The sequence below is a fragment of the Baudoinia panamericana genome (assembly GCF_000338955.1).
Source record: "Baudoinia panamericana UAMH 10762 unplaced genomic scaffold BAUCOscaffold_2, whole genome shotgun sequence".
Lineage (NCBI taxonomy): Eukaryota > Fungi > Ascomycota > Dothideomycetes > Mycosphaerellales > Teratosphaeriaceae > Baudoinia > Baudoinia panamericana.
The window spans coordinates 1642200-1662143 of record NW_006911258.1 but is presented as its reverse complement, the minus strand read 5'-3'; the positions used below and the strand labels follow the sequence as shown (position 1 = coordinate 1662143).

Here is a 19944-nt window from a genome sequence, read left to right as displayed (position 1 = left end):
TATGTGCTCCACCTCTCGTATAAGAGTTGGGGAAGCTTTCTGCGAAGGAGGCAGCGTTGCAGAAGTGGAGGGCGCAGACACGGCAGGCGGAGGCGGAACGGGAAAGGCGCGAAAGCTTACGATGGCCTAGCGTGCTCGGCAGGCTCCGCTCGGTCATGGTACGCTCACTGTGCGCTGTACGGCTCGAGTCTTCTATTGTTGCAGGTCGACAATGCATTGCGTTGCCCACCATCACCCGCAAGTTGTGGTGACATACACTGCGGCATAGTGTTGCGACGCAGTGACACATGAAGCATCGATGGGTACTAGACATGTTCCTATTCACATCGGCCAATCCACATTGGCCGGAACACGAACGCATAAACGGCCAAGCTTTACGATTGTTGGCGCGATGCCGTATGTCGCGCAGGCTTAGCCGTGGGGTCGCTGCTCATTTACCTACCAATCGCTTGCTTCAGCTGTTCCGGTAAGGTATGGGAACTGAAGAAGGGTGGTACGGAACGTCTTGAAGTGGCTTGACGGGCTTTGGGGGTTGGTTCGCTTGCTCTGCACCAGGTCCCTTCCCTCGCTTGTGCTCACGGAGTAGCAGGGGCACTGTGGAATGTTCGAGGCGGCCATAGTCATTGCATGTTGGATAACGGTAAGTCTCGTGAATGCTTCAGTCTACTATGTCAGCGGCTTGGGCAAGTAGTTGACCGGAGTTATGTGCGGATGCAATGGTGAGCTCTGGGGAAGCGTACTCTGGTGTCAGTGAGAAAACTTTGACGATGCGGCAGCGATAGACCACGTTGCGAATTGCGGGTGCGGTGCAGATTGTGGCAACGATCGTATTTGCAAACCGGCAGTACTGGACCGGACACGTACCACGTTGCTGGCTGTGCAGATCCCAACCTATTAGGACCCGGTCGTCGATTTTCTTGCAGTAGGGGCTGTATCCACAAGCAAGCGACAGACGAAGGCTGATCCAAGGCCTAGCGCATTACCTTCAGGCGTAGATTATACCGCAATCAGTCCTCGCAGCTGGTTTGCAGTGCCTTCTTCCGCGACGAACCCTGCCAATGTGGCGGCTACCGTGTCTGTGGTAACTTCTTCAGATCACCGACTGCGACGTCTACGAGTCAATCATGCTCCTGTTAGCGCTGCTGAGCTGAGACTGCACTGTGTACTGTAAGCGAGTCAGCACTGGCCAGGTCGTTCTATTGATTGCAGGTCAGCCTGCTGCGTAACTCTAATCTCGCGTGCGATGTGAAGTAGTGGTATCCACCGGCAGTCGTATGCTGATCTCTACCCAGCTTCAGCTTCAGCTTTCTTCCTTAGCCAACTCGTCACGTTGCGTGCCTTTGGTGCATTATGTAATCGGAATGCCATTGCAGATAACTCGATCCCGGACTCGTGCTTGTATGATCACCCAGCTGCAACCGCACTTCACAGTTCGCCAAAGTACCTAACAGACTTGCAAAAGCTGAACGAGCAGTTGCTACGCTGACCACAGGGCACCGTGAAGTCCCAGGCAACGATTTGGATCAAGAGGCCTGACACTGGTTTATCAGATGTCGTTACTAGACGCATTGGCCAGCAACCGGGAGCGTATCACAAGACAAAATCGCCCCATAGGCAAGCCCAAAGACGAGACGCTTGTCATTACGCGTGAGCTCATGTTTACCCCTTATGTGGTATGTGGGATCCAGCACGAAGGCCCCTGACTTGCAGATTGGACACTGACCTTTGTTGCATGCGCTTGCGAATGTATGTTGTTAGCGTTGAGTAACTGGCACGATCGATACGCTCCATGTGTACAATGTAGATATCATGCGAAATCCGCTCCGGATCTACTTCGTAACTGTTGACGGTGTCACAGCGTATGTGGGCCTCACAAATCTATCGCTGCGTGTCAGCGCCATAATCACAGTGTGTCGTGGCCATTTCATACCTGTCACTGTGATATACTCTGCTCTCTCCGCCCAACAGCTCCTTCTCCATTGCCTGAGCTGCGTAGTACCTTCTCACTTGGTCCCGATCTTCTTCTGCTTGTAACAATGGGATGAGGTGGATGCGCGACCACATCTTCTCACGCGCTAGCTCGCTGTCGGGCAGTCAGCTACACTTGAAGGCCATACACCTCGGATTACAGCTCACTTTAGCTCCCTAATGCCTACAGTTGATCGTCAGCAGTGTTCGAGACGACAAGGGGGCATTCGAGTACGCACCCTGTCCGACTCTGTACCACCCGTAACCCATAACCCCAGCGACTATGAGGAGATAGGTCGCTGGCCTGAAGCCTCGGATAGGTAGGTTGCGTCTGTACTGGACTGGCTCGTAGCCGCCCGTAGGCGGCATATCCTGAGGCATGTTGTCGGGGGCGCGTAGTGGTGAGGGGTGGTGTGGATAGAGGACAATGCTCGCTCGTAGTGAGGTGTAGGAGTTGTGGGAGGTGTTGCCTCGTGCCGAGGTGCCTCGCATCGGAAATGGCGCTGAGTCATCCACCAGACAACTTCAAGCACAAAAAAAGTGACAATTTGTCCACCATGCAGAACGTGTACATGATTTTCTCATGGGTGTGTCGACAGTGGAAGCAGGCGCAATGCAGTCGGACGAGCGACCTGCGAAGATGCGCAAACTTAGTCACGGGTCACCAAGCGAAGATCTTGCCATGTCAGCGACAGCCCGAGGACTGAGCGACAATGGCTCTCTTGCTCATACTGCTCCAGGCCCATCTGTATCGTCGACTCAGGATGACAATGGAGACACTACAGTGTTGGATCTGTATGGGCATCGTGAGGGGGTCTCATCATTGCCAAATCCCACTGAGATTGCACCCGTCGCAAACAGCGACGTGGCGGAGACTGACGAACAGCCACCGCTGTCTAAAAATGCACAGAAGAGACTCCGCAAGAAGCAAGAATGGGAAGCTAAACGCGAAGACCGCAAAATGATCCGCAAGGAGAAGCTGATCGCTAAGCGCGAACGAAAGCGAGAAGCACGTCAGTTGAATGGCGAGTCCGCACCTCTTCCGGTTACCAAGAAACTGAAGCAGCAAAAGCCGATGCAGCTGCCAGTAACCTTTCTGATCGACTGTGACTTCGATGATCTCATGAAAGATAATGAACGAATCTCATTGGCCGCTCAAATCACTCGGTGTTACTCCGACAACAAGAAAAGTATGTTTCGAGCTCACCTAGCCGCGTGCAGCTTTAAAGGTAAGTTAAAGGAGCGCTTCGACAACGTTCTCACTCACTACAAAGAGTGGCGCGGGGTCCGGTTCCTTGATTGCGACTTTGTGCAAGCTGCTGAGGAATCCGCAACTTCGATGGTGGACGAGAGCCGCGGCGGAAAGCTTGCTGCGTCTTTCTCTTCCTACGCAGAACTTGACGACGAAGCTCAAGGGAAGCTGAGAACAGAGGGCGAGGTCGTCTACCTCACTTCCGAAGCCGACGACACGTTGTCTGAGCTCAAGCCGTACAGTACGTACATCATCGGCGGACTGGTAGACAAGAACCGTGAGAAAGGTCTCTGCTACAAGCGTGCCAAGCAACGTGGTATCAAGACAGCGAGGCTACCAATTGGCGAATTCATGGAGATGCAAAGCCGGAAGGTGCTGGCTACCAATCACGTGAACGAGATCATGTTGAAGTGGCTGGAGTGCGGCGACTGGGGCGAAGCGTTCGTGCAAGTTATCCCGAAACGGAAAGGCGGGAAGCTCAAGGCAGCATCTGAGCAAGCGGACGATGATGAGCATGCAGATGGCGTTCTCGACAACAACGAGGACATGCCGAAGGATGGTGTCCAATCGGACCTCGACCCTGGTGCAGAAGGCCCTGAGTTGGGTTTGACCTCGGGAGCTAATCAGGCGAACGACGACCACGCCAACGGCGTGAACTACAAAGACATAGATTCGTCGGATCACCGTCCTCAACCAGCTTCCGGACCCGATGCAGAGCGTTTTGCAGCCGATGCTGTTTCGATGGGTTGATCTACACTTTCCGAAGGCGATACTGCACGAGCAAGACTTGACTACAACAACTCGCAACCTGATCAGGCCGAGGTCGGAGCTGTACACTTCATACTTGGTTGCCAATCTGAGGGCCATTGCTAAGGTCTGAGCGCAGCAGGTAGCTGGAAGGGCGAAGCATATGCATTAATTCGACCTACGGCAGCTTCAGTCTTTCAACCACTTTCCGTGCTTTTCTATACATGAGCCAGCATTCGCATCACGCGAACGTAAAGCCTCATGGTAACAACAAAATGCATCGGATGAGCTCTTGTGCGAGGCATCTGCGGGTTCGTGCGGACCGCAGCGATGCGCGTGCCGAGGCGGCCTTCCGCTGACGTGTCTTTGTGAGGTCTCACAAGAAGCGTTCAACAGTTGTCAGCCTCTCAAAGTACAGGCTGATCCGCAAAGGTGACAGCAGATGTGCCGCATCGAGACGATTGAGGCGATGCAGGTACGCGCTGTAGGGTGCTCGGACGTGGAAGCTGCTCGCCTGATTGGACGAAGCTGAACTTCATATGAACTCCTCAACAACAGCCTGACTGTGCCGTAAACATGCATCGTCCCTCTGCTCTGTCATGAGAACACCGTCGAACAGCATAGACAATAATGTGTCTCGGATGTATAAATGCTGCAAATTGCGAAGGTAGGTGATGCTCTCGCATTGTCAAACAAGTCGTCCCTAGTGTCTCGTGTCGAAGCACATCCCATTCGAGCATCCCGAATCACTACGTTGTGTACTTCTTCCTATAGGGAGTGCTGCAGTTATATACGCGACTAAACCTTCAGCAACTCGACGCTACCAATAATTGGAGTCAGAAAGCCGGGCGGTATAAACCCAGTCAACCCTCATCAACCCCAGCATCAAGCATGTATCAAGCGCCAATAGCCTGCATGTCTGCCGGGCCCTCTAAAAGCTCATACGTCAACAGAGTGGCAGCTCAAGCGGCGACAGGGAGTATCACACAGATCGACGAAGCTCAAGCGCTCAATGAATGCATTTATGGTGGTTTGCAGTCACCCGAAGACCGCATGATCTACAACCGGAATCAAGCAGACGCTGATGCCGCAAACACGAAAGGTCTTTCAAGCAAGCGTCAGCGAGCGCGTCATCGACGATCCAAGCGAAGCCACGCTGCCGTCGTTGAGCGCATCAAATCGAGCTGGAAAGGTCCAGTAGAGCAGTGGCTCTCAGAAGATATTACGCCGAGGTCCCAAGGTTCGCGGTTGTATGGCCAGCCACAGCGTTGGCCCGTCCATCTGCTGGAAGCGTTAGAGCACGTCTCTCGATTGCTTCCGGATGTGGCGGAGGCTCGCGAAGCGCTCGAAGGGGTCGTAAATGCTCGCATGTCAAAGTCCCACGAACGTAAGAGTATCATAGTGAAGGACGTAGAAGATGTCATACGGGGCTTGAGGGGCAAGCCTGAAGGGTTGACACCCAGTGCCCACCCAGCGGCGCTCATGCCGACGATTGCATGCGCCGATACGACCTTAACAGCTGATGCGACGTCCGCAGGCAATGCTATGCAGTACGACGATCTGCGACAAGTCACCGCGCCACTGACCGCCCGCCGACAGGGGAAGCAGCCGGTTCCAAGTGCTACTGACGCAATAAGTTCTGCAGCATCGGTGACTGGAAGTCCTATTGTCAAGCATGAAGCGATCACTGACCCAGCCATCGGACACATACCCACTACAGCACGGCGTCCGCATACACGACCTCCACTGGACTGGATTGTTTCAAGGATCGAGAAGCTTGCCTCGGAGCGTCAGGACTTGGTCCTGCAGCGTGCAGACTTTACTCGTAAGCTGGCCAATCTCGAGCGTATGTGGGGACATGGCGGTGCCCCCGAAGCGATAGCGGGTTATCAGAAAGACATTGAGAGCAAGACCAGAGCCATCAATGACAAGAACCGAGAGATTGGAAAGCTGAAGGCAGGCTTGGAAGATGGTTCCCGTAGGCAACATGGAGAAGGGCCGATCCTTGTCGATTAGTTAGAGACATATACCGGAGTTCTTTTTCACGTGAGCATGCGGTGGCACGGTAACTTGTGAACTGCATAGGGGCGAATGGGATGGTTCTGGTTCATTTTAGACGACTCAGCAATGTGATTCAGGGTTCGGCCAACGGATCGGCGTTCGGGCGTTCTATGCCGCGATGCAACTAATGACATTGCACTTCCCTCGCTCTTCTTCAATCGCATATTCATCGTTGACTGATAACACCTCGGATACTGTGGTAGGCTCCATAGCTTCTTCACTACGACAACGTAAGGTGTAGAACACTCCAGAGCAATGTCAACCGTGCCGGCTGCACTGCTGTATCCAAGCCCTTCGGCATCAGCGCTTAAGCAGCATTTCGTTGGCAGGCATATCCAAGACATTCAGCCCCCAGCTGCCATTCTTGATGTGGCGGTCATCCGTCGTAACTGTCGACTGATGCTTGAAGCAGTTCAGGCACTCAACGTCACCTTCAGAGCGCACGTCAAGACGCATAAAACGACCGAGTTGACGAAGCTTCAAGTTGGTGAGCATTCGGACTGCGTCAAGCTGGTCGCATCGACGGTCTCCGAGATCGAGAATCTGCTCCCATGGTTGCTCGAGTGCAAAACCGCTCGGAGAACAACAAGCGTTCTGTATGGAGTTCCTGTGACGCCGTCGTCCATACCCCGGCTGGCTAGCATTGTTAGAGCGCTAGGCGAGGGCACAGTTGGTGTCTTTATTGACCATCCGTCCCACACTACAGCTTTAGAGCAGGTTGATGCGGCTATATGGCCTGGTCAGATTCCCGTCTGGATCAATATAGATGTTGGTGGGTCGAGCAATGTGTGATCCCACCGGATTGTCAGGGGCATCGCTAACCCTCCCTCTAAGGCTACCATCGCGAGGGCGTCAGTGCGCAGTCAGGCCAACTCGCCGATATCGCATACGCTCTGAAATCCTCCGAACGCACTAAGTTAGCAGGCCTTGTACGCTCCATGAAATGCACAGACTGGGTTCGAGCACGCTAACCACTCAGTCCAGTATACCCACATGGGGCATTCATATGCTGTGACCAGCCCCAAGGAGGCGCTGGAACACTTCGCTAAGGAGCTAGAAGGTCTTGAGCAAGGCGCCATCGAGTTTCTCAAAGTTACCGGTGCGCACCAAAGTGCCAGCAGCGACGCGGAGAAAGTGACCCTCTCGATCGGCGCTACCCCTACAGCGACATCAATACAGAACCTTCTGGAAGACACGGTAGAGGCGTCAAATTATCGGGCAATGATCGAGAAGCTCAATCAGTCTTTCACCATCGAGATCCATGCGGGAGTCTATCCAGTATTGGATATGCAGCAGCTTGCGACGCGTGCAAGGCCGAGGCAAAGCCTATCAGCGCCGACCAAGAGTCTTCTGTCATTCTCAGACATTGGGCTGAGGACTCTTGTCGAGGTCGCAAGCCTGTACCCTGACAGAGGCGAGAGGCCAGAAGCTCTGATTGCCGCAGGCTCGATAGTCTTGGGGCGAGAACCGTGCCACAGCTATCCAGGCTGGGGCGTGGTATCACCCTGGCCTACAGCACACGGGCCACATTATGATCCCGAAGGAACCAGGACCGGCTGGATAGTTGGCCGAATCTCACAGGAGCACGGTGTTCTGACCTGGGAAGGTGACGCGAGCGATGTTCGTCCGCTGTCAATTGGCGAAAAGTTGCTGATTTGGACCAATCATGCATGCATCGCTGGTGTTAACTTCGGCTGGTACCTCGTTGTAGACTCCGACACGCCCGATCCTAACAGCATCGTAGACTGTTGGCTTAGGTGGCGTGGTTGGTAGTATGCATGAATCAAGTTCGTCTCATCGTCCAACATTATCGAGGTTGATGGCTTCTTTCTCTCGCAGAGCACTTGCGGCACGACTAGCTTCCATGTTCAGCTCTGCGGTAAGCTGCGCGCCGAGACTGAGTTCCCGGGTTTCCCTGGGCTCGTCTTTATCGACGTCGACGTCATCAACGTCAATGCCGTTGTACTCAGCAATCTTGAGAAGAAGGGCTGTTTGCTTCTCGAGTTCAGACTGCAGCTTCTTCCCCGCTGCCTCCCGTTCTCTCCGTGCCTGGTCGTGGAAAGTGGCGCTATTCGTACGCCATTTCTCCTCGCGAGCTTGACTTTTGTGAGCATTTGTCTGCCGGCAGGACTCTAGCCAAGGTATGAGCCTCGTGATGTTTGCAAGCTCAGACATGGCGGTCGCGCTTGCGGCGTTCATAGCCTTTCCGAGTACGTCTTGGGATGTTATTAGTTGTTTAGATGTGGCGACCTGGCCCTCTCTAGTCGTCTTCTCGACTGTGTTAAGTGCATCATAAAGCCAGCCGCCTTGTTTCACCCACTCGGTGTGCCATTGCTTTAGAAAGTTCATCTCAGAGCTCGAGCTTCGGTGTGTGAGTAGGGCGATTGTCTCCGGTAGTAAGCTGTTCGTGTCCGTTGTATGGTGGAGGGTCATAGGGTCAACTTCCGATTCCGTACGTGCACGCTTGGGTGGGGGCACCTCGATCACATCGTCATCGTCGTCTGCAGCAGCTCCAGACTCCGGCAAGACAGAAGGTCGTTCCGGCCCATTGCTACTCGTCGAAGACGGCGCGCTTTGTAGATCGCTTGCAGAAGGGAGGAAGCGCTGATTGAAAGCCTTAACATCGAGGTAGTTGTCATTGACGGTCACGGAGTAGGTATGTTCTTTGGCAGCAGGTCCGCCGACTCGGAACTTGATTTCCGCCACCTACACATTGATGAGTTAGTGGGGTCAGCTGTGTCTCACATATACGCAAAGGCAACCGCGTATCGTTCGGCTTACAACTTGCACGTTCCGCTGCTCGAGTCGCTGCACTGACTGCTGGAGAGTGCTTAGCAATTTCGAAGCTCGCCGCGACTACCGTACGTGTGGTTGAATATCTTGACGTCGCCATCAAAGTCATGTGTGATCTTGGGCTCGCTTGAAGACCCACTACTTGATGTCGGTAAGGGCGCCGCGGTGGACATGTGGAACAATCTCGTTGCGAAGCGATCAACGCCTATTCACTCCGTCAGGTGCCTACGCCCGCACGTCCATCTGATCACCTCAAGCGAGACGCCCAATATGACGTTCCTTAGCAGTGCGGAACCAGAATGCTTAGGCTCTGCTTGGCCGGGCGTCGCGCCACTCACGAGGTTGTACGTAGTTTCAACGGCCGCAGCGATTGTACGACTGCGCGATGGGTGAGTCAGTACGTCAAGGCAGACCCGCACTTTCCCGTGCTACCGTTGTCATGGATGCGATGGTTTGGTGCGTTTCATACACAACACGTCGTTGGAGCAGAAAGTGGAGAGGGACTAGTATGCATTATGCACGAGAGTGCGCTCGAATGGGGCAAAAGCAGGGTCGGCGCGCTTTTGGGCAATCCCAGCCGCAAGACAAGCCATGGCTGGCGTGGCGCTGAGGTAAAAGCGTCGATGCCCACGTACACGAACGAGGGGACCGTCGCGGCAATGGATCCGGTGGCCGCACAGGCTGCTGTCGGGGCTGAGCTCCCCTGTTTCGAATCTCCCACCAGCAGCTCTCTGCGTGCTGGATGAGATGTTGTCACACCGTCCTGTAACCTTCTGCTTGTGGGACATTGTATCACTTTGTCTTCATATTCCCTTCTCTCCTGTCTCTTAGTTATCTTGCTTGGACGCAGAGTGTTTGCTTGTCCACGGCGTTCGCGCACCTATCAGTGTTTTGCGCGTATGCGAGGCCGTTAGACGATCTGCACATTTTGATCGTCTCTGTAGTCTGGGAGGTGTCGACGACTTAGCCATGTTAAGGCGCTTGGCTAACGGATAACTGAAACCTGAAACCATACATAAAGCATGGCCCAGGTGCAGTCCAGTGACAGCAGTGATGAATATCACTCCCTTTCTAGTCCAGACCGTACGGATACCACCGATGATGAGGACTCGATAATCGAAACACCCGAACATCCTGTAGCTTCGATGCAGGCGGCCTTTGAGGAGAGCATCCGCGACTCTACTGAGGAAGCTGATGCTTCGCCTGCATTGTGCGACGTAGATGCGGAGACTCGACGGAAACAGCTCCTCGAAGCTCAACAATATGACGACTCTTGGGCGACAAGATGGAGACAACCCGCCAACACGCAGCATCATCCGGTCATGAAGCTCATGGCGCAGGTAGTATTTGGCCTGCATCTCCTGCAGCAAGGCCAAGCGAAATCAAACCCAGAAGTCGTGAAGATTCTCCAAATCCATGTGAATGAAGTCGACAGTTTCCTCGAGCGTACCTCGCAGGACTTCGACCTTGCTATAGCGGATATTGAAGAACGGCTACGACATCTTAGAATGCCAATGAATCATCTCGATGTCTTCAACAAATTGCTAGACGATAAGAAGTTCCGAACGCAGTTGCTGGACGGAAACGACAAGATCGAGGAGATCATTGACCGCACAGCACGCGCGATGAACGGTGCATTGTCGGACGTCAAACAAGGGCTCAAGGCCACTCAAGAGCTACGACGTTACCTTAGCAGTGTGGAAAGTGAATGGCCTCAAGGCGAAGACGACATTGCCGTGGTTTTTGGCGCAATGCGCGGGAACGAGCAGGGCTGGACCACGTACATGAAGGAATTGCAAACAAAAGGGAACAAGCTCGGCGACAGTCTCATACAGCTGGGCACCATTACCGGTCAGATGTCCAAACTCGCTGCCGCGGCAAGTCGTCGCAACAGGTCGCACAAACGATCCGTGTCGCCGACGCAGTCTGCGCGAACTGCCCCAGTCTCGCCAGTTTTGCGGTCAAAGTTTGCTAAACAGACTCATACCCCAACCTCTTCTGCTAGCCTCTCTCTCAACAAACCGCTGCCCAGAGAGCCCGATGTCGCAAGCAGTGCAGCAAGGATAGCCACTTCCAAAGCTCATCCGGTACCGTTTGCTCAGCGCTATGAGAGACCTAGGAAGTCGCCGGAATCGCCTGCGCATACGGCTAAACGAAGTGCAAGCGCCGCATATAGCCTTCCGCAGCGCCCAAAGACAGCAGGTACACCAAGGGATGCTCGAGTGGAGAACACTAGTACCGCTGAGCTCGCTGAGTTCCTGAAGCATACTAACCCCCTGCGGAGCAACCCGCCTGACCGCGCAACTGCTGCGTTGCGTTCGGGCCCAACGAAGCTGGCACGCTCACGGAGTCAAGCGGCGTACGAGACAGCAGCAGCCGCCGATTCCGCGGTGGCGCGATCCAAGAGCCATAGCACAGCGGTGTTGCTAAAGGGTTTCCGGGACAATGAAGGGCGACGCCGAAATGGCAGCCGCGCTGCAGATACGGTACTTGATGCAATGTCCGAGTCTGCTCCGCGAAAGGACTCTGTGACTAGGTAAGACTACACCACAACTCGTTGTATCAGAGCAATTGTATGCTGACAGCGCTTGTTAGCACTGGCTTCGCACGCCGCGTCTCCCACCGCATGAAGCACATCACGTCCCCGGATGACCTTCCGCCGGACGGCGCTGCTGTCGCCGCAAATCAGGACCGGCGTGTGCGTCCATCCACTGCCCAGGTTCAACCGCCCACTCGCGAGGCAGAAAGCAGAATTGAACACCCTCGCCCGCCATCGCGGCTTGGTCTGTTCCCGAAGGCTGCAGAGCCGCTGACTCCGCTTGCTGCAACCATGCGTGACAAGCCGAATGGCACCACGGCGAGCGCCAGTGTCGTGCACTACACGCCAAATGCGTCATCGCCGCCCTTGCCGGCTGGTATGCCCAGGGGTCGGACTCTGAGTATTCGCAACATCTTCCACCGCAGGGAGAGAAGCAGGCTGGCAGATTAGGTATTGAGATACAGCTGTGTGTAACTTCGATGTGGTATGTAGATACCAGTAAGCGTAGATGGATTCAAGTCTCTCCAAGGCCTCCAACTCCACGCTAATTTATCATCAACCATATTGCCAACCTTATAGCCCGTGCCTCTTTCCTTCAGGGCAAATACGCCCCACTAGCCATGACTAAGTTCATCTGCGTGAACTTGACTTTATACACTGGGCTCTTCTTGGTCTTGAAGTCACTGATCATGTCAGGAGTGGCTTGTTCCCTCCCCTTCAGCTTCCCGCCACCACCACCACTGGGCTTACTAACTGAGGTATTACCGCCGCCAACGGTAGCGCCATCGATCTTCGTGACATCGCCGTTGGTCTTCGCATAAGTCTCCTTTTGCGGCTGAACATCCCAAATCCTTACCGACTGGTCTGCGCCTCCGGACACGAGCACCGTACTCTCGACCGACCAATCGAGCGACCAGATACCGCCAGCACCGTGGCCACGCATACGCTTAATCAAGCGACCCGACCGGAGATGCCAGAGGATGATCGTGCCCTTGTCGTCCGCACTTGCCACGATATGGCCGTTCGGCGCACAAGCGATGGCCGTGACATTACCCGCATGACCAGTGAATATGCGGACTTGGGTGCCTTTCACCAAGTCCCACATCCTCACCGTGCGGTCACCAACACCAGCGCCGGTAAAGACATACGCGCCATTTGGATGCCAGGCAACGGTCTCCACATCGGAGTCGTGCCCGACGAACAGTCGTAGAGGCGCAATCTGCGGAGTGCTCCAGAGCCTAGCGGTACGATCTGCAGATGCGGACACGAAGTAGTGGCCATGCGGACAGAAGCGGACGTCCCAGACGGGAGCGTTGTGGGAGCGGTAGACAACTATGTTGCTCCAAGTATCGAGGGACCAAAGTCGGATGGTGGTGTCTGCTGAGCTGGACAGCATGTACCGCGGCTGTGAGTCCGGTGAGGTAGTTGTGTGAATGTGGCCGTTCGTGCGCGGTTCCGGCAACGCGGCTGACGGAGAGAAGGAAAGTGCGTATACGGGCCCGGAGTGACCAATCAGCCTGCGGGAAGCAGATGGCTGGAAGCCTGGGGGATCTTGCGGCGATGTAAGAGCGCGGTCTTCCAGCGACCACACTCGGATGTAAGACTCTGCCGTGCCGACCGCGACGAGCGTATTGTCGCCAGAGAACTCGATGCAGTTGACGCTATCGAAGGTATTATGGAAGGTGAACATAGTAACGCTGACGCCGGGTCCGACGCCTCCGGTCTTGCCTTCGATCCGAAAGCGGTCGCGGTTCTCCCTCACTTTCTGCACCTCCATCGCAACATCTCGGGCCGTGGACGCTGGAAACGGAATGGCATCTCTAGGCGGCGCAGTATCGTCAAGCGGCTCGGTCTTGATGCGCTGCTCGAACTGTTCCGATAGCGAGCTTCGTCCGGGTGGCGGAGGATGTAGTAAGTCTTCTGTGGTCAGCTCTGCTTTGACATCTTCCATCAGATCCGGCTCCATTGGCAGTGGTCCGAGCGCAAGACGGTTAAGCGCACTAGTAGCATTGGGGTCAAGGTTGGCGGAACCTGGGTGGTGTCCAGGTATGCCCTCATCCTCCGCTGGTGCTTGCTCCTCGCCCTGCTTTTCTTCCATCAAGCGTTGCAGACTCCGGGCGCCTCCCAAAGCCGCACGATCGACGGTGCGTAGCAAGAGGTGATTTGTAATAAGAAAAGTGATCTGTTTACCACCCTCGCTCTCCTTCGTTTCCAAGAACTCGATCAAGGTTGCAAAGGCCATCTTACTAAGAGTAAGCCGATACCTATTCTCACGATAGATCGTAGCAACCTCATTTTCCTGGACGTGCTCTGGAAGATCAATGCCGCTCAGAGCGCGCAGATCGTCGCTATGCTCCTCTTCGAAGAACTTGCTGTAGGTGGAGAAAAAGTCACGTGCATCACGCGAATAGGCATCGGCGGCGCACTGTAAGTAGCAGTAGACGAAGAGTGGCCACAGCAGCCGCCTTAGCTCGGGCTTGTAGATGTCAAGGATGTTGTCGATCCATTCACGGAGAAGCTTGAAAGCGAAGAACCACTGTTGGCCACCCAGACGGTCCGCAAAGCTCAGAGCAACAGGTTGGCCATGCTCATCGAGTGTCGCGACATTCGAACTTTCCTTGCGAAGCATAGCCTCCGTTCGGCTGTAGCCCTTCTTCGAAAGATACTCCAGAACCTGAAGTGTAATGTTAGCATACTGCTCGTGTAAGGCTGGTATAATGAATCCGTGGCGGGCACAACCGTGGTATCGTTAGGTCGACTTAGAAGCGCGCCCACAACACGGGCATAGTCGGTATGTGACAATTTGGACGCAAACGCCAATCCGCGACAATTCGAGGCCATATTGTGCAGAGGAGGTTTCTGGGGTTGCTCGCTTGGACGATCCGGACAACAAGTTGACTCCAGACTAACGACTCACAATCTGGTTCAGGTTTTGTTGCGGGTTCTGGCCTTGTCCACCAGGCGTTCCTGCGGGCGTCGAATTCATGCCGCCTGCGCTTGGAGGGCCAACGCTTGCCGTCCGCGCTGGCGGAGGCGGTTGCGCAGCCATGGCGTGTGATAAGCGTCAATCACATGGACTCAATCAGTGACTGCCCGAACAGACCGATGGGTGGCTTCGGGCGGCATTCATGGGAAGCGACACAGTGTATGCACTGAAGGTGTCTCAGTGTTTGGGAAGTTGAAGTGAAGGCTGACAACTTTATGCCTTAGGCTTCCACTTTACCATGCAGTGCGCCGGCAAGCAAACCTTCTGTTCTCACATACCGTCGATAAGCAAGTCTACTCACGTACCGCTGAGAGGATGCTCCCGGAGCAATGGCCGTCTTGGAGATCACGCCTGCGGAACGAATACGCGAGCTCAACGACATCAGTGCAAGCCTCACTGAGACGCTGAGACACATGAGCCAAGCGATCAATGCTCTCTCTCCCACCGCGCCAAACCAAGAGAACAGTGTCGACGCACGCACGGAAGTGTTTGATGAGCATTCGCGAGCGGCATATGTGGGTATCCAAGCATTCAATGCCAAGATGAAGAGGCAGGCTTATGCCCTCGAGGAGGCAGGCATTATCGCCGCAGAAGCGCCCACCATCGTGACGGTGAACCCACTGCAACGGGAAATCTCTAATGCTTCAAGCACAGCTGGGGTAGAGAAGATCACGAACGGTGGGCTCGGCAACTTTGATGTCGGTTGGCTTAACAGCAGAGGCAACAAGGTTGGCATGGAGAAGGAGGCCGAGCTGATGCAGGAGGCCAGAGGATTGCTCGAAACAGAGCTGAAGAAAAGAGGGGATGGTGCAGTGGTGGAATGAGGCCGAGGAGGCGTGACAGATATCGCACGTCTACCCTGAAACGCGTCTTGCAGTCAGCCTGCGCGAACGGCTACAAAAAACCAGTGCGTGCTATGCGTCAACAGGCTCGACGGTCGTCGAGGCAGACCTGAACTCTGGGCGAACTCAATACTTCATACTTGAACGTTGGTATTACGTGCAGACATCGCCACTGTTCCAGGGTACACCTAACGAATTACGGCAATCTAATCGTTAGTGCAAGCAATGTTCAGATCTATCAATTGCTGACTAGCTACAGAACCACCATGAGATGAGAAATTATGGGTATTGTAATCCGATTACATCTGACCTGCAGGCTGACAGCGTCAAGCATCAGCCCCACGACAATTGGGCTGCAGTAAGCGGGTAATGCCACCGCAGGATGAACACTGCAGATTGTCCACGCTATCCACTTCCCGCCGTGAGCGCATGCTGAATCTGTCAGATGCGGTTCAGAGACGATGCTGACCCGACGATACCGCCGTCGACCAGGCTTACTGATTTACGATAGCATGGCCGGCTGAAGCCCACCGTCTGCTCTCCACATTCCAATCATTGGAGCACTTGTTATTAGTACGCCACTATCGCTCGTGAGATCTCTTGGGACACCATGAGTGAAGTGTTTGGCGCTCTGCAGGAGTTTGCGTCCAATTTCCAGCTATACGACGCAACCTTCGAGCGGAAGGCTATGGATACCAACGTTGCGTTTGCAACGCCTTCAGATCCGCGGTTACCTATGAGGCGGCGCTTTGATGCACGACAGGAACTGGTTATTGTCGAAGTTGGTGACACGAGCGAGAAGTTTACGGTTCATCATCCTGTGCTGTGCAAGTCGTCGCGGTTTCTCGAGGCAAAACTCAAGCCTCAATGGTCGCCACACAATGCCAACGACTGCAAGGCATGCCTTATCCTCTTGCCAGAGCAGGACCCGGAAGCCTTTAACCTCTACGTGAACTGGCTATACATGGCTGGCTTGCCACTCGCCGACCCTTCGAACGATGACGATGAAGCCCATTACGAAGACTGGCTACAGCTGGCTGCCGCATACGTTCTGGGCGAGGCGCTTATAGACCCCCTGTTCCAGCATGATGTTCTGGATGCCATGAGAGCCAAGCTGCTCTCACGTAAGGGCGAGACCATTCACATTGTTGTTGCCGATATGGTTTGGCTTATATGCGATGGCACGCTTGAAGATTCGCCCGCGAGAAGGTTTCTGGTTGACGTCTTTCTGTGCGGTTCGCCTAATAACAGGTTAAGCCCTGTCGTGCTCGCGAACGACTTGCCGACGAACTTCGTCCACGAGGTAAAGTGCGCGCAGGCGAGAACTGGCGAGAGGGCGTTCTTTGATGTGATGAAGACAATGCCGAAACCAGCTTGGACGAATGCAAGTATCCCCTTCTTGCTTTGAGCGCGCCCTTCGATGTCGGTAGCGGATAGAATGCTTGCACTGCAGGTATCTGCAATGCATATCCGCAATGCATTTCCATGTATCAGGAACCGAGTCCAGAAACAACTCCATTGCCCTGGGCGACAAGAACGACGACCCATCATAGGTGCAGGGCCGGCGAAGGCGTGCGAAGGCCTACGAAGGCCTACTGTGAAGGCGGCGGCGTTGTGTTACAGTTCACTGTAGCTGGGGATTTGTAGTGCTTAGGGATTTGTAGTGCTTAGCGTTACCGGACTTTGTGAACCTTCCCACAAGCATCGGTGTGGTCTCGGCTGCTACGGAGACCATGGCACTGTACCACGCGGATGAGTAGACCATCCAGCTGTGATTCCAACTCAACCCTTCTTCTTCCTCGCCTCCTCCGGGTTCCTCAACGTCTGCAGATTCCACCTTGGATTGTCGCTCTCATTCACCGGCGCCCATCCCAGCTGGATTTGCATCAACTTTTGATCCCAATCCTTCGTAAAGCTCCTAATCCTGCCATCCTCCACTTCAAAGATTGCGGCCGCGCTCCACCGGGCATGGTTTCCATTCGGCTCAATGCCCATATACGGTTTGCCTTTGAAATTGCCTTCAGCCGTATATCGTAGTAAGACGTGTCCGTTCTTGGCGAAGACTTGATCGTAGCGTATAATGTGGAGGTCATTGACGGAGGCCATGACGTGAGCGTGAGATTCGGCGTAGTCCATGGGTGTTTCGCAGTTAGGGAAGGTGCTGGGAGCCCAGAACCAGGCGTCCTGATGACATAGGTGTTGCACGGACGAGGCGCCATTGTTGTCCGTCGGAGAGTAAGCGATGGACATGTATTGCTTGCAAATGTCGATGTTACTCTGCTCTTCCGACGTTTGGTCGGTGGACATAACGGTGGGTGGCTGCTCTGAAGGCATTGTGATTGGTACAGAACGCAATGCAATCCTACCTTGTCTTTTGGTTCACAAGGTGATGGGCACAATGTGGCTTCCCCGTTGGCAATTGTTCATAGGAAGATGCGAACACGACGAGGGTTTTGATCGAGCGTGTTGTGAATCTTGATGTCACCAGAATAATGTCTTGAGCACGGATCACAACTTGCTATAAGTGGGAAGCAGGTGACTGGCAGAAGACACTAGAGACCCAAACCGACCAAAGCGCCTACGCTCCCCCCTGCAGAGAACCTCACACATCAGCCCCGCAGTGCAAGATCCTCCCCATCAGGGCCTATCAACCTCGTCCGGCTGACGCTCCTTTCACGGCTCTCGTAGCTTGCGCCAGAGAAATCTCTGATCCCACCAGATAACGACCGCCTTCCCCTCATCACTAGAGGTCTTAAACCACCCATTTCCATCTCGGAATCATCTTTATTGTCAAAGCGCATCTGGATAGGTGTCCTCGCGGGAGAGACGTCGCGGCTATACCTGCCGCCGCCAACGGCGATCACTTGCGCCCCTGCGCCGCCAGCGTCCGCGCAACCTAAGCAGTTGTTGCACTCCGGATGCCTACGAGTCATGAGAGTTTCCACCCCAAGCCGGAAGAAGAACCAGACCTAGGACTATGTCAGCATTGTTCAAGTTGGGCTTAAAGTCATTAGTCTGCATACCACTTGCAGGAAAACCAGGTCCGCTACCAAGACGGAGATGAGGAGGTTGCCAATTGACTTGCGTTGTGGTACCTGGCACAGGTACGAGGCACTTAGTGTTGACGGTGTCGTACCCAAAGGCCCAGACTGCTCAGTCCCGTATTGCCTAACTGCAGGTCCGGGGTAGGCATTCGCAATATTATGTCGTGCTTCGCTGAAATTGGCGGTAAAGTATTTTAACTGATCAGGGTCCAAGAGAATGTTTGACCTTGCGGAAGACTGTCCCAGATCAGCAAGCACCGTGGAGTAAGCGGCCTTCGCAAGGATGTCAGCGTCCTGCCAGATATTAGGATAGGCTTGCATGCTAAGCAGAGTCGAGAGCTGAGTATGCTCCTTGTATTCGCCATAGCTGCCCGGATAGACTATGTCGTAGTTACCCAAGGATTTGTCGATGATGAACCGGAAATCGCACTGGAAGAAGTCGGGATCTGTCATGTTGCTGACGACTTTGTTGGTATTCGGGTAAAAGTACATCGTGCCTTTGCGGACGGCCGGCTGGTTGTTCGAAGTTTGGTTCGCTCGTATGTTTTGCATCTGATAGGTACTGAACGCCCAATACATCGACATCAGCGACTCGCCCCAGAACAAGCTCGACTTGCTCGTCTTGTTTCGTGACAGAAAGTTTGTGCCCAGGAACGTGTACAGCGTCATCGCGCTAACGTCAGATGGCACATAGTCGTACTCTTGAGTTACATTAAAGTTGGTAGTGCCATTCGTGCCGACGATCGAGCATGTGGCGTAAGTGCGGACGACAGCGCCCCACTCGGAGTAGGCAAACTGACTTGCTGTACGATCCATGGCGGCATAGTCAATTTCCACAGAGTTCACAGTGCAGTTCTCCAGGATGTTGTTGAAGTAGGTTAGGGATGGTGCAACACCGTTGCCAGCTGCAGCTCCACCACCACTCGGCTGCCATACATCGGTCAGGGTGTAAGTGAGCGCTGTTTGGTTGGTAAAGAGCTCGCTTCCCAGGGGCACGTTGACGGTTTGGCATGACGGCTGTACTTTGTTCGTTAGAAAAGCGGGTATGTGGCGGCTCCATACTCCGTTGTTGGCCATCGTCGCATTGGGGTCAGCCGACTGCTGGACTACCAGTGTATAGCCACTTGTTACAAGGTTCAGGAAGGAAAACAAGATGGTGAAGACGATGAAGCCCACCACAACAACCGGCGTAAACCACCGATATGGGTATGGTCTCGTGATTGAGTAGCTGAACGACGAAGCGTGCTGTGAGGTTGACATCCTGCCGTAGCCACCACCGAACCGCGCGAAACGTGCAGAAGCCGACATGCTTTCGAAATGTAAGTCCTCTCCTCCAGTTACCAGGATCCCTCGTACTCGCTGTCCGGAGGGGCGACTTTCGCTCTGGAGATGGGAAGGTCCAGTAGGTGCTCCGAGTGGGGGAGGTGGAGATGAGGGAAGAGAGGTTGTTGTGCAGGCACGGGAACTGAAGGCACGGGGAGTACTATACCATATCTGATGTCGAATCTAGCATTAAGCGGCGTCGAGTGCCAACAGCTGCGCCATTCCAGCTGAGACGCCATGGCTGACTTTGGTTGTGCCAAAAGCTGCGGTCAGATTCTGGAGCGCGGTTAAGGGGCAAGCGTTCACTCGAACAGTCGTCGTCTAGACCTAAAATAGAACGGCTTAGCGTCCGTCTCGATCGATGCTGTCGCTTAGTAAGGTCTTCTCCT

General features: G+C 54.3%; 11 protein-coding genes across 11 annotated transcripts; 6 read left to right on the top strand and 5 right to left on the bottom strand.

The window, feature by feature from the left end:
- Positions 1-1395: 1395 nt before the first annotated feature.
- Positions 1396-2304, bottom strand: BAUCODRAFT_30651 (uncharacterized protein). Its single transcript, XM_007674495.1, has 4 exons — positions 2208-2304; positions 2137-2152; positions 1931-2083; positions 1396-1878 (listed from the first exon to the last, which is right to left on the bottom strand). The coding sequence occupies exons 1-4, from the start codon at positions 2236-2238 to the stop codon at positions 1830-1832; spliced, it is 249 nt and encodes an 82-aa protein (XP_007672685.1). The 5' UTR covers positions 2239-2304; the 3' UTR covers positions 1396-1829.
- A 277-nt stretch (positions 2305-2581) lies between these two features.
- Positions 2582-3970, top strand: BAUCODRAFT_63556 (uncharacterized protein; the record flags this gene model as incomplete). Its single annotated transcript, XM_007674494.1, has 2 exons — positions 2582-2752; positions 2843-3970. The coding sequence occupies 2 exons, from the start codon at positions 2582-2584 to the stop codon at positions 3968-3970; spliced, it is 1299 nt and encodes a 432-aa protein (XP_007672684.1).
- A 444-nt stretch (positions 3971-4414) lies between these two features.
- Positions 4415-6042, top strand: BAUCODRAFT_367757 (uncharacterized protein). The gene has a single exon (XM_007674493.1). The coding sequence runs from the start codon at positions 4859-4861 to the stop codon at positions 5981-5983; it is 1125 nt and encodes a 374-aa protein (XP_007672683.1). The 5' UTR covers positions 4415-4858; the 3' UTR covers positions 5984-6042.
- A 262-nt stretch (positions 6043-6304) lies between these two features.
- Positions 6305-7801, top strand: BAUCODRAFT_45077 (uncharacterized protein; the record flags this gene model as incomplete). The annotated part of the gene is made up of 3 exons (XM_007674492.2): positions 6305-6800; positions 6863-6957; positions 7013-7801. Coding segments are annotated over 3 exons (1380 nt in total), but the record flags the coding sequence as incomplete, so codon positions are not given.
- A 21-nt stretch (positions 7802-7822) lies between these two features.
- On the bottom strand, positions 7823-9300 carry BAUCODRAFT_128817 (uncharacterized protein; the record flags this gene model as incomplete). Its single annotated transcript, XM_007674491.1, is given in 2 exon segments — positions 7823-8719; positions 8739-9300. The coding sequence occupies 2 exon segments, from the start codon at positions 8928-8930 to the stop codon at positions 7823-7825; spliced, it is 1089 nt and encodes a 362-aa protein (XP_007672681.1). The 5' UTR covers positions 8931-9300.
- Positions 9301-9966: 666 nt separating this feature from the next.
- BAUCODRAFT_63384 (uncharacterized protein) lies at positions 9967-10713 on the top strand (the record flags this gene model as incomplete). Its single annotated transcript, XM_007674490.1, has 1 exon — positions 9967-10713. A coding segment is annotated over one exon (747 nt), but the record flags the coding sequence as incomplete, so codon positions are not given.
- A 1170-nt stretch (positions 10714-11883) lies between these two features.
- On the bottom strand, positions 11884-14209 carry BAUCODRAFT_367501 (uncharacterized protein). The gene has a single exon (XM_007674489.1). It carries the CDS (start codon positions 13987-13989, stop codon positions 11956-11958), a length of 2034 nt encoding a protein of 677 aa, XP_007672679.1. The 5' UTR covers positions 13990-14209; the 3' UTR covers positions 11884-11955.
- A 368-nt stretch (positions 14210-14577) lies between these two features.
- Positions 14578-15484, top strand: BAUCODRAFT_367515 (uncharacterized protein). Its single transcript, XM_007674488.1, has one exon. The coding sequence runs from the start codon at positions 14676-14678 to the stop codon at positions 15168-15170; it is 495 nt and encodes a 164-aa protein (XP_007672678.1). The 5' UTR covers positions 14578-14675; the 3' UTR covers positions 15171-15484.
- A 314-nt stretch (positions 15485-15798) lies between these two features.
- BAUCODRAFT_21826 (uncharacterized protein) lies at positions 15799-16596 on the top strand (the record flags this gene model as incomplete). The annotated part of the gene is made up of 1 exon (XM_007674487.1): positions 15799-16596. One exon carries the CDS (start codon positions 15799-15801, stop codon positions 16594-16596), a length of 798 nt encoding a protein of 265 aa, XP_007672677.1.
- A 187-nt stretch (positions 16597-16783) lies between these two features.
- Positions 16784-17850, bottom strand: BAUCODRAFT_367507 (uncharacterized protein). The gene has a single exon (XM_007674486.1). The coding sequence runs from the start codon at positions 17520-17522 to the stop codon at positions 16971-16973; it is 552 nt and encodes a 183-aa protein (XP_007672676.1). The 5' UTR covers positions 17523-17850; the 3' UTR covers positions 16784-16970.
- On the bottom strand, positions 17851-19628 carry BAUCODRAFT_367508 (uncharacterized protein). The gene has a single exon (XM_007674485.1). It carries the CDS (start codon positions 19538-19540, stop codon positions 18179-18181), a length of 1362 nt encoding a protein of 453 aa, XP_007672675.1. The 5' UTR covers positions 19541-19628; the 3' UTR covers positions 17851-18178.
- Between the last annotated feature and the right edge of the window lie 316 nt (positions 19629-19944).

Bases quoted from the DNA above. Each gene is read 5' to 3' on its own strand.
- BAUCODRAFT_30651 (XM_007674495.1), bottom strand. From the start codon at position 2,238: ATGGGTTACGGGTGGTACAGAGTCGGACAGG. The intron at 1,879-1,930 runs GTATGAAATGGC...ACGCAGCGATAG, and splicing joins AGAGTATATCACAGTGACAG to ATTTGTGAGGCCCACATACG.
- BAUCODRAFT_367757 (XM_007674493.1), top strand. From the start codon at position 4,859: ATGTATCAAGCGCCAATAGCCTGCATGTCTGCCGGGCCCTCTAAAAGC.
- BAUCODRAFT_367501 (XM_007674489.1), bottom strand. From the start codon at position 13,989: ATGCTTCGCAAGGAAAGTTCGAATGTCGCGACACTCGATGAGCATGGC.
- BAUCODRAFT_367515 (XM_007674488.1), top strand. From the start codon at position 14,676: ATGGCCGTCTTGGAGATCACGCCTGCGGAACGAATACGCGAGCTCAAC.
- BAUCODRAFT_367507 (XM_007674486.1), bottom strand. From the start codon at position 17,522: ATGCCTTCAGAGCAGCCACCCACCGTTATGTCCACCGACCAAACGTCG.
- BAUCODRAFT_367508 (XM_007674485.1), bottom strand. From the start codon at position 19,540: ATGTCGGCTTCTGCACGTTTCGCGCGGTTCGGTGGTGGCTACGGCAGG.